Raw genomic sequence first — 14142 nt, 5'->3', positions numbered from 1 at the left:
GTTTCCATCTTCATATTTAGCTGAATGTGGATTTAGTGCCATAAATGATTTGTTCCTAAAGAAAAGAAATCGACTGGATATCACAAAACGGGGAGACTTGAGACTGAAGCTGACTAAATTGGAGCCCAATATAAAATCTCTCTGCGGCAAGCATCAAGCACAAGGGTCTCACTAAATTTAGTGCACTCATCTAGAAGTGACTTCACATGGAATGTTGAAATTATTAAACAATTAAATAATAATTACTAAAAATTAAAATATTATAAAAAAATCTTTCATATAAATTATTTTGTACTTGAATTTTAGTTGTCCATTATATGTTTTGAAAATTTACTTACTGTTTTTTTCTTAATAATTTCCTAATGATTTCTTCCTAAAACCTAAGTTTTGTGTCCTGAACAAGTTGTAATTAGGCTTCATTTAGGGAATAATTCAATTTTTGAATATAAAAAATATGTATATCGGTGTTTCCCAACGTTACATAGGGGGCATCAGAATTTTAGAAAGACTTAGGTGGGGCATGGTAAAAAAAAGGTTGGGAAACACTGCTCTAGAGTCTTCTCTTCCAGAAAAGAAAACAATTCGTCTGTTTTAACCTTCGTAAGGTTTACATAAGTGGCGCCATCTGTCGACAAAACGGAGAAACAAGTTAAAATTTTCTTTTTTAATTTTTAAGTAAGATAACATCAAAGTCCAGATTCTCCCAGAAATAATAATCAGTTTCGTATGATTTTTAACTTATACTTACATCGGTTTTTTTTTTTTGTTTTTTTTAACTTATATCATTGAAGAATTTTGAGATCGTATGAATGGATAAGTTTATTGGAAATTTTTACGGCCTTTTAATTAATTAACGTATTAAAATGTGTTTGACGATGACGAATAGGTTTAACTGTCAAGTTCATTAGCTTATTTTTAAATTTAGCTAGTGATTTTTAGTGTAGTGGAATAAAACGGTTCAATTGTGATAAAATGGGTGGCTTGAAGCAGCAAAGCAACGAGCACAAAATAGTGGGAATGCTGTGGCTCGGGGGAGAACTGAAGGGGGCGATGTTCCTGCAAATTGCAGCCTAACAAAATGTGCAACTTGTGAAATGTTCGCCGAATTATCTGGTATGTGGAATTTAATTGAAGACGTTGCTTTCGTAAGGTTGACTATGTGGTCTCAGATATGATGTGACATGATTTTTTGTGTGTTGACAAAAACTGCAGGGGTGAAAGGAAAGGCCTTCCATCTACTTTATAAGTGTGCTTTTATCCCTGTTCTTTGCTATACCTCTGGAGCCTTTGGATTCCAATTTTAAATCTACTGAGTTAAAAATAGAACCCCAGGCTCCACTTAAAAATGTAATTATAAGGTCTGTGCAGAACCATCTTCAATGATGCTTTACAAGTTAAAGCAAGGAACCAATTGATTTAATAGTGACAAAAAAGACTGAATACTCAACTTTAAGAAAATAATTCACTTGAATATTGAGCATGAGTACTTTGCATTGAGCAAATGATACATGATGCAGAAAAAAAAAACTATACAGAATCAGCCAAAAAAAAAAATCCATTTCACCTGTCCATCCCATCCCTTTCAACAGTTTATCTAATTCTTCCTTGAATCTATTCAAACTATCAACTTACACAACAACAGATGGAAGCAGCTTGTTCCAGCAATCAATCACCCACCCACTGGATGTAGGCAAACTTCTGCATTCTTCAACGTTACTTCTAATAAATATAGTACTGTATTTTGCTTTTTCTGCTGATGCTGCAAAACCTTGCTTTCTTGCATAATTTTCCACTACTAGCACTACCACCAAACTTCTTAAGAGGTAAAGTTGAATAGAATTTGTGTTTTTCTCAGCCCAATCGGATAATCAGATCACCCTTGCCTATTGACATGGGCAATAGTGATCTGATGGACTTGGAAAAAGGAATGATTGTCTAGTATGGGTTGAAGGGTTGTAGTATTATGGAAACAGCAAAGTGTGTGGGCTGGTTGCAAAATTCCATAGTTTAGATGTTCCAAGAGTGGAGGTACAGTGAACTGAGCAGCAGTCACCAGGCCAATGGCAGGTGCTCACAACTATTGATGGTTGTGAATTTATGCTGTCTTGTCCTGTGCAAGCCAATAGAGAGGAAAATGGCAGAATTGTTTACTGCTCGACTTTAACCAGGGGACAACCAGCAGCATGTCCAAATGCAGAATCCGTTGAACCCTCTTCCATATGAGCCTCTGAAGTAGGCACCAATGCTTGTGGCAACCCAATGCCTTAAGTTTGCATCTGAATGGTGTCATTGGGCTATTGATAACTGGAAAAAAAATGCCTTTTCCAATGAATAACTTTCTGGTATGCAATGTGGACATTAGATTGAGGGCATGGCAAACAATCTGCATATAGAAATTACTCCAATGCCCTGGTCCAACAGAAAGCAGTAGGTAGCGACAGTCTTTTGGTGTGGGGCATGTTTTCCTTGGAATCTCTTGGAGTTCACATCCCTAGACTGCACTCTGAATGCTAAGAATTACTATCCAGTGTGGCTGATCAGGTGCATCCCCTTTATAGTGACTGTCTTCTTGGATAGCACAGATGTTTTCTGCAGGATAATGTGCCCTGTCACCATGGGCATTCCTGGGGTATGTGGCACCTCCTTTAAAATTTTCTTCATATGTGTATGTAAGTTTTAGGTTTTCAGGCATCCCTTGAATGTTGGCGCCCTGGTGCAGTGCACCCCTTGCACCCTCGGGACAGTCCACCCCTGCCTTTTCAGGAGTTGCTTGCTGAACATGAGTGATTTCCAGGTGCTATTTCCTTGGCAGCTGAATACATTGGATATGATATCCATAGAACATCTTTGTGGATATCATAACCAATCATAGATTGACAGATCTGGCACTTGTATTCTTCACCACAGTATCACTGATGTACAGGACATAATCCTGGCAACGTGGTACAATACCTGCTGTAACATTCAGAGGCTCCATAGAATCCATGCCTTGTGTACCATTATTAGATAGGCGGTCATAATGTTTTGACTGAACAGTAAAATACTTAAGAGTAATATTGATTTTTATACTTTAAAAAATATTAGTAGAATAAAAATATATATTATAATAAACAAAAAGCTAATGAAATCACACATGTACATTGGGTCTTACAGACCACAGTGTTATTTTGACAATTGCTACTTGTAAGTTGAAAGATGATGCAATCAATGAACCAACATTGTTTACTGTTAGTGATGCCATTTGAAAGTACATTTCTATTGGGAAAAACTGGTTACACATCATATTAATAGCTCCCCAATTGCCTATGCTGTCATAGTAAAACTGCCATCTATCACGTCTAAAAATATTTCACACTGTAATGGCAACAGAACGTGATATCACTGTATATAAAGTGGGATTTTTTAAACAGATTACACACTTTGGTACACACTGTTGACTAATGGTTGTGCAAAAAATGGGTTGCCTCTATAGCACTACATAACATACATTGATGTTATATAGTGTTATACAGACAAATAATAAAAAAAACCCTCAGTGTATATGTGTGTGTGTGGCAGTGTTACATGCAGGGATTCATTTATGGTTTTATATGGGACAATCTAGTATATATGGGATGCCTGACAGTTGTCTACAAATTAATTTGTTTTATTAATACCACACAGGTAAATGATTATTTACCTATATGGTATTAATAAAAGGATAATTGCCCCACGGGCTCATGTCTGGCGAGTATGGGCTTGGCACACCCAGTGTCCTCAGCTGGATATCATCATTCTTCTCTTTCTTGGTGATTCCTTTCTACTACTGACTCTCTCTCAGGGTAACTTGGGTTTTGGCTTGTGGAGCATAAGCCTCAGGCTTCCTTGCACCATGTGGCTAATCATAATAATAATAATAATAAATAATTATACTCTCCATATTATAATTATCTTAATGTGAAGAAAGTAATTAAACATATTTAGAGGATAATGATTTCAGCATTATGTCAAGTATCATTATCTGAGACGAACCTTACATTTGTTGTGTAAACTATAGTCAAAGCAGTAGTTAAATTTTCTTAGACCAATGCCATTAATCCAGAGTCCACACAACCTTTGTTTTAAGGCCTCTAAAAACACATGCACCGGGGCCTCGGACTGCCTAAATCCACATTTTCCTGTGTTGAACTTTTTTTTTTTTAACATGAAATATGCATACTGCTACATGTTATTGCAACTGTTCTGAGCATACAAAGTGCACTCAAAAAGTTCTATTGGATAATCTGATCCTCAGAAGTGTCTTTTTATTTTGAAAAAGACTTAGAGGTTATGATTCAGTCAGATGTGAAATTTGTATGCAGTATAAACTAAGGAGGCACACGATGTCCCATCTATGATATACTGTATAACTTTTGCAAGTAGGGAAAAGAATGTCACTGTCCCTTTATATAAGACAATAATGAGACTGCATTTAGAATAATGTGTTCAGGTCTGGAGGCTATACTTTATGAAAGCCAAGAGCTTCCAGAAAAGTTCAAAGAAGCAAAACCAGATTGGTGAGGGGTGCTAATTGATGTCCACATACAGAATGGCTTAGAAGGTAAATACTGCAAAAGCTTGGCAACTAGATATCTTTAGAGATCCTGGAGGTTTATAAAGCCCGAATCAGTAAAATGAATGAAGGAGGTATAATTTCACTGGTAGAAGAGAGAGAAGAATGAGAGGGTACAAATACAAAATTCTGAGGAGTAAGAGAAGAGTATATCTCATGACATTTACTTTTCAGTAGCATGTTATGGTTCACTGGAAGTAAACCATATAAACTACCCTCAAATTTGTAGATAATTACAGAAACTTAAAGAGAGGTTTGTGAGGAGACTGGAGTACAACATCAGTGCAGACCAAAATAAAAACAGAGTTTTTCACAAATTCTGAACTTATCCTTAGACAATAGCACCATCTGATGGCAGATGCATCAAATGATTCATCCATTGTTATGACCCAAGATTCATGACAGGTCATAACAATGGATGAATCATTGTTTAATCCAGAAGCAAAACATCAGTCTACCCAGAGAAAACATGCAAATTCACTACCACTGAAAAAAATTGTCAGCTTTTAATTTTGGCTATCCCCTGCAAAAAGGTATATCAATCACTGGAGCAAGTTGTATAAAGGTCCTGATAAAAAAAATTTCCTCCACGTTTACAATAGAAATCAGAAATGGTGTGGTATTTTGTCATGACAGTGCTCCTCCCCCCACATTTTTGTGTGGTGAGATAGTCTGGCTCCTCACTGAAAATTTATCTCTGTAGATTAAGATTTGCAAAATGTTCTGCACTGTGTCCAAGAAGTTTCCCAGGTTATTTTATGTATCCACCACTTCATCACAAGTTTTACAGAAAGGAGTGTGGCTATTTCTACAGAACATTATGATAATCAGCAATAGCTATATTTTCCCTTGTATTATGAGCAAGGTAATAAAAAATATAGAATTTTTTGAATGCACCTTGTATCTCCCATTTAAAATGTTTTGTTGAAAGTACATCTACTACAGTGTGAAAAAATAAACAAAAAATAAAATACATAACACTGAGTACTATTATTATTATTTATTTTTATTATTATCATTAGCCATATGGTACAAGAAAATCTGAGGCTTTTGCTGCACCAGCCAAAAAAAAAAAAAAAAAAAAAAATTTTCTAACTTACCCTGAGAGAGAGAGAGAGACAGACAGAAAAAATTAGAAGGGAATCACTAAGGAAGAGATGTGATGATATCCAGCTCAGGACCCTGGGTGTGCCAAGCCCATACTCACCAGATGTGAGTCCCCAGAGTTAAATTATAACATGACTGCCTTGCTGGGACAGCCACCTCTCTCATTGCAACCAATGTTTCTCAATTCTTGATTTCAATCACATGTTCCACACTTGTTATAGTCTTGACGTTGCTTCATCTGATTTCTTCCTGTTTACAGAAATTAAGAGGAAACCCCCCCCCCTTTCAACACTTTTACAAGACAGAAAGGCAGCTAGTATTGCAGCAGGTAATCATAACCTACCATTATCGGTGTGCAGTGGAAATGCATTTTCTTCTCTGCAGCAAGGAGAAATACAATTCATATAAAAAACTATGTTGCAATATTGATATTGCTATATCCTTCAGTACCATTTGGAGAAATTCCGAAGAATGGGTCCCTATAATACTACCATACTAGTAATAAAAAAACTCCATTTAAATTCAGTGATTGTGGATAGAGACATGATTAAAATACCCAGAGGTCAGAGGTTCCTGAACTTTTATACTTTGCTCCCCTTAAAATATTTTATAAATTTCATGCCCCCTCCTTTCAGAACAAGTGCAAATAAAGAGATTTCACATAAAATTTAGCTATGAGTATACGTACATTTATAAATTAATATATACTTTAATACATTTAATCACAAAGATTGAAATAAAACTGATGAAAAAAATTAAATTGAAATGAAACAGTGCATCAATTCCAAAAAAAAAAGTGGGCTCCAGTCTGGAAATCCCTGCTTTAGTTAGATTTCTGCTGCAAGGGATAATTTGACCATGACCCTATTCACAGTAATTCAATTAGCTGTACTTCGGTCAACCAATGAATCATTTGTGGCAGCAATTCTCACCACCCTCCACAGTGAAAGCAGCAAGGAAGAAAAAACAGATGTTTTTGATTTCTTGCATCATGAAATGTTACACTTTGCTAATAGCAAAGTTTAACTTTTTAATTTTTGTTATAGAAAGTTTTTTAAAGTGTTTCTAAAAATGTAATGGTCACATACTTATGAAACGACAACTTCTTTCTTAACTAAAAAACAAATTGTTCAGTAGTATTATAAGCTTCTGGAGTAAAAAATCAGCATTTTTGACAACATAGATTATGTGGGTTAAAAAAAAAACTGTTACCATTCATTATGATTATATTTTCAATCTACAGTGAAAAGTGTGACATTAACCAGAAAATAATTTTTTTCCATGAGAAATATTCAAAACTGACCTTGCCAATGGTAGAACTAGGGTAGAGTATTTTTTTTTTCGTTTATTAACTATAAAAAACAAATTGTTAAAAAATATTCACACAGGGTAGCATGGCTTCTAGAGTGAAAAATCAACATTTTTTCAACTTAGAATATTAGAAAAAAAAAAAAAAAAAACATTACTACCACTATTCATTATAACTATTTTAAAGTAACAGTGAAAAGTGTGGCATTGACTAGAAAAGAATATTTATTTTCGGTCAGAATATTTCTCTTGAAATTTTTTAAAAAATTCCATGAGAATTATTCAGAACTGCCAGCATGTCAGAACAAGAGTAGGATAGCACCCCAGGGCTCCAAACTTCATATAGAGATCCTATCAGCAAACAGTTAGACTTTTTTTTTCTCTGAAAGTGAAAATAAAGGGCCACAGGCTCAAATTAAGGAAAGATAACTGCAGACTGGATGTAAAGTTGCCTTTACTTGAAGACTACCATATAGAGGATTTCAAAAAATAAATCAACATTTGAAGGTCCAAAAATTACCTCTAAGACTATAGTTCGATTTATATGGCAAAGTATGAAACTTGACCTTAAATTTATATATACCTCATGATATTTTATATATCCATATATCTGGTGTGTAAGTTGCCTTTCGATACTGAAAAATTGTCAAAAATTTTTAGATAGACTCTTTTGTCAATCCAACCTTTATTGTTATTGTTAATTGTTAAAAGCCCTTGCCGGAACTTTTTTTTTCCTGAAAATAATAATCAATCTTACACAACAATAGTGTTTACTAAAACTAAACTTTTGGGATTTCAATTTCTTATAGCATACATGCTTCCATATTCAGGTATTGTTTACCAAGGAAACCAATTTGCAGTACAGTACGACTAAACAAGCAACTAGGAATGGCTCAGTTACATAATTAATGCCCCCCCCAGTGTACACACAGCGTCTACAAAAGCAATGTAGTGTTGTCACCTATGCCTGTAGGTTTTAAAACACTCTACATAAGGAAGTAATATATCACTCACTGGCTGCAATAGTGGCACCCACCAAATACGGAGGATGTGGAAAGGTCAGGGAATGACCACCGCATATCCCCCCAGAGTAATATGGCCTTAGTTGCTAATGCTCCTAAAAACCAAATAACAAACAAACAACAATAGTGGCACAACGCAAAATTCTTAATTTTTGAGTTAATACAACTGATGAGGTTGGGATAATGGACTCTACATTTATGCAATAACAGTACAAAGTGAGATCAATATTATCTCGCTAGGTGACAAGTGTCGTTATGCCATCTGAGTTTTTACTGCATCGAGAAGCATCAACAGTGGCACTTCTTCAGTGTGCCCCAACCTTAGGTCTGAATAGAGTGCGGTCTGTGTGCAATAGTGATCCTTTTTTGAGTTGTACCAGTATTGGAGTGTAATGCCATGCAAATTTCTTGTTGTAGGTCATATGCAAAACAAGAGTGACTGTGCAACTCATTATTACAGAAAAATATTAAAATATCCTAAATTCTAGTCCTGTATTCATCCCATCACATGTTACATTAGCTAGAACTGCGAGAAAGACAGGAAACCCTTTCAAGGTGACAGAGACGAGTCGTTACAATTTTTACAACCCAAAAGATTTCATCCGACACACTTCTAGGAAATTTAAAGAAAATACCGATGAAGTGCTTGCTTTAAAGCAGAAAAGCAGCATTTGGACTTTTTATTTTATAAAACAATATACAAACAGGATGATTAATGTTAAAGCTAGTAAAACAAGAAAACCTTTAGAGACATTTGTAGATTTCAAATTGAAAAAAGCTACAAGAGTTCCATTCTAATTTCAAAAAAGAAGCACAGTGAGCTCCACTGTTTGTTGAACAATAACACAATTCCCAATGTCATACTGGCTTTTATAAGTCTAAAAGTTAATTTATGGAAGTAATAAATTTTTCTAAGAATGACTTAAATTCTTCCATTTTGTTTATTTGTACACCAATAATTACGTACTAACTTCTTGTTCTTATTTATGCTTTACCGCAATTATGTTCTCAAAGATTAAAATGTTCATACATGTTACTCAGTTTATGAATATAAATAAAGCTCTTGTTTAATGGATTTTTTTTTTTTTTTGTTTTTCATCCTAATTACCTTTCATCTTTAGGAGACTCAGGTCACAAATTTTGAGTGTTTGTTGGTGCAATAGTGGCACAACTCAAAAGGGAGATTGAATTTGAGTATTCTGGTTACCCATAAGGAAATGTTGATCAAACCAGCCTAATTTTGAGTACCACTGGATATGAAGAGATGAATCACAATATATTTCAACAATCACATTTCTTCAATTTTAAACAAACTAATTTTAAAAGCCAAATTTTCCTCATCGATTATCTCAGAATTACGATTTTTGAGTTATGCCACTATTGAAGCCAATGAGTGATATATATGCTTACCACTTTCTTTACAGTTTACAATGCAGTGCAATAAAATGTCAATGCATTTTAAGGTGTATGGTTACCTACCATACACCTTAAAAAATAGGGTTTCCCTTTTTAGATGCTGAGTCAAAATATGTAAAAATAATCCCATATGTCACAATGAAAATGTGCACTCACTCACCAAATATTTTGTTATTAATATTTTTTAATGGTGTAGTAGAATATAACAGCTACCAAGAGCTCCTTTGAAAACCTGATGTCCTTAGTGAAAATCCTCATAAAGACAAAGAAAAAAAAAAAACAGGAATTACATGAAATTTGTAACTTTATTACAACTGCTCCATATCTTATACTAATGACACCACTCGTTTAACTAACAATTGTCATTTTAACACTCCTAGATAGGTTAACAAACTAAATCTGTGCTCATTCTTTACTACTAATAGCCACATTCTCTTCAAAAGTGAAGCTCATCACAAACAAATAAACACAATTACAACTGTTAGTTTATAATTATACATCTATTAAAATAATACTGTTGCAAAATAAACATTATTAACTACACAGATCAGTTTTTATTTTTAAAAATAAAGAAATTTCTTTACTCTTACCGAAAATGTAAGACAAAAGGATTTCCTTCAGATGAGTGCAGCTATAAGAGACTTGTGAAGTTCATTATAAAAATTTGTAAATTTTTTATAATATACTCCATAATATATTATAAAAATGTGCCATTAATGTTTTAATGTTTAAGGGTTCTTTGATTATTCACATGCAAGCTAAAAGAATACTTCAACATTAAGAGCACATCTTAGCAAAAAAGTACATATTTGTCAATATTTTCTCTCTGACATAACAACAGTGGCTTCTTTGGGACAAGTATTCAAACTAAGTATAATGTTCAGCATATGCAGCTTATCAACCCCAAGTTTTCACTACCCGAAGCATCATTTTCTGATGTATATCAAAATTATACTATATTATTGAATGGTTTATTCACAATCAGGCTCAGTGATGCACATTTTTCATTGGTTGCTCCTAATCAGGATTTACAGCTACTGGAAATGAAACTGCACATCATGTAGATATTAGAATCAAATTCATTTTTTTATTTTAGAATGTGATGACATCTTGTAACTCTAGTTTTAAAAAACCAACACTCCTTCAAACTTCAAGTAACCTAACCTTCTTTTACAAATACTATTAGATACTATAGAGTATACCTATTTGTTTGTAAAAGGTTAGGTTACCTAAGATTTGAAAGAGTACTGATTTTCAAAACCTACGATCACCCAATAATATACAAGTATCAAAAAATTATGATATGCTTCTTTAATATTGCTTTTGTTATTGATTATAAATAAAAGAAGTTACGTCTCTCTGCCATAGTCTGTTTTCTTAACAGTTCACACAACTAATTATGCAACTGATTTCCATTCAATCATATGCAAAATTTTCATTACATTTAAGCTAAGTTAGGAAAATTTGTTTAAGTCTCTAATATGATGTGCATATATATACATCATATTACACAAGATGATGAGTGGCGCCTCTGTAGCCAGGTGGGCAGGAGCAGCAGTGCATAGCACACACTTCTTGATTAGACCAGGGTTCGAGCCCATGACCAACAAGTACAGAGGATGCAGAAAGGTCAGGGAATGACCACCGCATATCCCCGGAGCAATATGGCCTTAGTTGCTAATGCTCCTAAAAATCAAATAACAAGATGATGAAATTTGACTGAGAGCAGCTGTCAGTTATGATTTGGTGGCAAAAAAATGAAAAACATGCATTACTGAGTTTCATTATCAACAAATCATCCAATAATATCAGCCGATATCTAAATATTAGTAGTATGTTTGCTAATATTTAGATATCAGCAAACATACTGCTTTGGGAAGAGAAAATTTAGGATTGATAAGTTTCATATGCCTAATGATCTCCTTATGCAATATTCTTACATAGTCATCATTCAATAACAAATATTTAATATTATGGATATCAAAACACTCCAGAATTTGAATTCTATAATTTTACTGCATAAACCTTTCTGGCTAATAAAAACTTCTCATTTTCTAATGGTACAATAATAAGTTTATAAAAGCATCTGTATAAGAGACTGTATACCAAATTATAACTGGTTTAATCCTCTATATAAAAGCATTATAATGATCCAGTTTTAGAAAGACAGTTCGCTACATAGTTTTACAACATAAAAGTGTCTTGACTATAAAGTGATAAGGGGTCAAGACCTTTTCTTAATAAACTTAGTTTAATTGAAAGGTCTGTATAAATAGTCACCAGAGTTAAATCACTCAATTTGTACTAATTTATCTTCAATACAAGTAATCTTTGTCAAGTAATAGCAATTTAATTGTTTCTTTATATTTATATCACAATCTCCAAGTTCATCTTTCTTATCAGGGGACTGCTGTTTTGTGATATAATCAAATGGCTGCTTATGACCAATATGGACCACAGTGTGAAGGTTCACATTTGCATGACTTGACATCAATGATATTTGCCATTCAACTGGTACTAAAGTTTCACAGCTTTTTCTTACTGTTGGTAAAATCATCGGAAACTTGAATACATGATCAGTTTCAATGTCGCTTTTTTCTTTATAATACTCAAGTGCCTTTTTTGCATATGAAGTAATAGTTACTTTGTCTAGATTTAAATGTTGCTTGCATAATATCATTGCTTCCAGTATATGATGCAACTTTTTTAAGAGATTTATTTCATCGCATTGAGTTATACATTCAAAATATTCATTTAAATGACATGCTGTTAACAGCGAAATACTATTAAAAATTAAGATATATTCTTTCTTCATTTTGGATATTCCTATATCAATTAAATATTTCAGTGGGGTTAACCCATCCAACAATGGTAGATTGGTATTGTGTTTATACAAATTGACCATTAGAGTACCAATGGATGAATTGTAAACATCAGGTCTTATTAGTCCCTTATGCAGAGATTCAAAAACCTCCCTCAATGCACTTTTTAGTGTTTGCATGGAAGTAACTTTTTTGAGTGTATTCCACAGACAGTCTGTCATATCAGTATCCTGTTTAACGCCCATAGCCAGGCTTTCAAATCGGGTGTTTGAATTCACTGAATAAGTGGACAGCTTTTCTTTATCGTAGTTCTTGATAAACAATTTAACTCTTTCTACTATATCTTTTTCTAATGGTCCATTGAATTGTATGTCAATTTCATTGCAGGCATTTAATCTTTTGGAAAGAGACTCCAATTCTTTTAATTCCTTATACTTTTCTAACAAAATACTCGTTTTTAAATCAAGACTAGCTTTTACCAACAGTGTGCTGGAAGAAATCTCATTATTTGGCATTCCTAAGACTTTTGTTGCACCATACCACGAACATTCAAAATATACATAATTATCATTAGGAGTACCATTAGTTGACATTGTACGATGCTCTGGCTTCCGAACATCATACAACGCAGAAGCTTTAATATCAACGTTGTTCTGCGAAAATCCTAAAAAATGCTGATTTTTAATAAGTGCAAGTGTAGGCAGGTTGTCTTCTGAATAAGTTTTGTCACAAGTAACCTTAATTCGGATACAAGTATCTAATTTTCTGTAACTACCAAGCAATACAGTGTTTAAGGTATCAGAACCATCACACAGCACCCACAAAGGAAACTTAGTTATTTCATTCTGGACATTTTTACACGAAGTACTAAGATAAAGAGATATTATATATCTGGCATCCTCAACAGATAAAGCTGTACGCCGATCTTCAGGTTTTAAATTCCTCTCTGCATCTATATTATTAGAAATTCCATCCCTCAGAAATGAATTAGTTGAATTTTGAGACACATCCGAAGATACTAAAGAATTGCAAGTATATTCTAAAGGACACCCAGTGAGCTCGAAATCGTCTGATTCTTCACTCTTATGCGGTCCACTCGAGTCTTGAAAGCCGTTTTTTTCGCATTCTTCAGAACTGTTTCTCTTATTTCGCTCTTCAAGTCGAGAAAATGTAAGTGCCGCATTTTGTGATATCGACTGGATTTCATTTATAACAAGTGGCCAAGATGGCATTAATTCAATTTTATACTTTTTAAAAGAAATGATGCCACTAGAGTAACCTTCCTGAACTTTATGCCAAAAAACACAAGCATCCTTTCGACGACATCCGTGTCCATCTGAAATTACTTCATCACTCATTATCACTATGCAAAAATTAGCATCACACGTGATACAGCCTTTCTAAAAAGGAGTTTTACTTAAGACTGTAAACTTCTAGTTTGTTTTCCCTAACTGTTTGTAGTTTAACGCATTTAAAAATTTTCCTCGGAATCATTAATTTCTTTACGCAATTTTAAAACATTTTCGAATGAATACACTTACTTTATACTTCGCGCCATTTATAAACATTTTTATCTATGACCGCTAGATGACGCTACCATCTTAAATAAGCTTTGGCTTATTTTTTTTTTTTTCTGTTTTTATCCATACTTCCATTATTCCTTGATTACATTTTTAATTATTCGTTGCGATTCTGCTTATCAATTATGATTCATTAAAAAAATAAGGTGTGAAGAATACAATATAATAATATGGACTGTAGAACGGTGTTCTTTTTTTTTTAAAGGACATACTGTAGAATGGAACTATCCATTCTCTTACACGTGATAGTACGTCACTTCCGTCAACAAAGACATGCAGTCATATTAAAACTGAAC

At 33.7% G+C, this 14142-nt stretch overlaps 1 protein-coding gene across 1 annotated transcript; it reads right to left on the bottom strand.

Annotated features, from left to right (window-relative positions):
- Window positions 1-11734: 11734 nt before the first annotated feature.
- Window positions 11735-13624, bottom strand: Zwilch (zwilch kinetochore protein). The gene has a single exon (XM_090372503.1). It carries the CDS (start codon window positions 13622-13624, stop codon window positions 11735-11737), a length of 1890 nt encoding a protein of 629 aa, XP_090228629.1.
- Between the last annotated feature and the right edge of the window lie 518 nt (window positions 13625-14142).

Source organism: Mastigoproctus giganteus, chromosome 4, assembly GCF_048544385.1.
Source record: "Mastigoproctus giganteus isolate SK-2022 chromosome 4, ASM4854438v1, whole genome shotgun sequence".
In the NCBI taxonomy this organism is placed as follows: domain Eukaryota; kingdom Metazoa; phylum Arthropoda; class Arachnida; order Uropygi; family Thelyphonidae; genus Mastigoproctus; species Mastigoproctus giganteus.
The sequence above is the reverse complement of the archived record's forward strand: the minus strand, read 5'-3'. Positions and strand labels throughout refer to the sequence as shown.

What these genes read in the sequence shown, in the direction of transcription:
- Zwilch (XM_090372503.1), bottom strand. Translation starts at nt 13,624, where the DNA reads ATGAGTGATGAAGTAATTTCAGATGGACACGGATGTCGTCGAAAGGAT.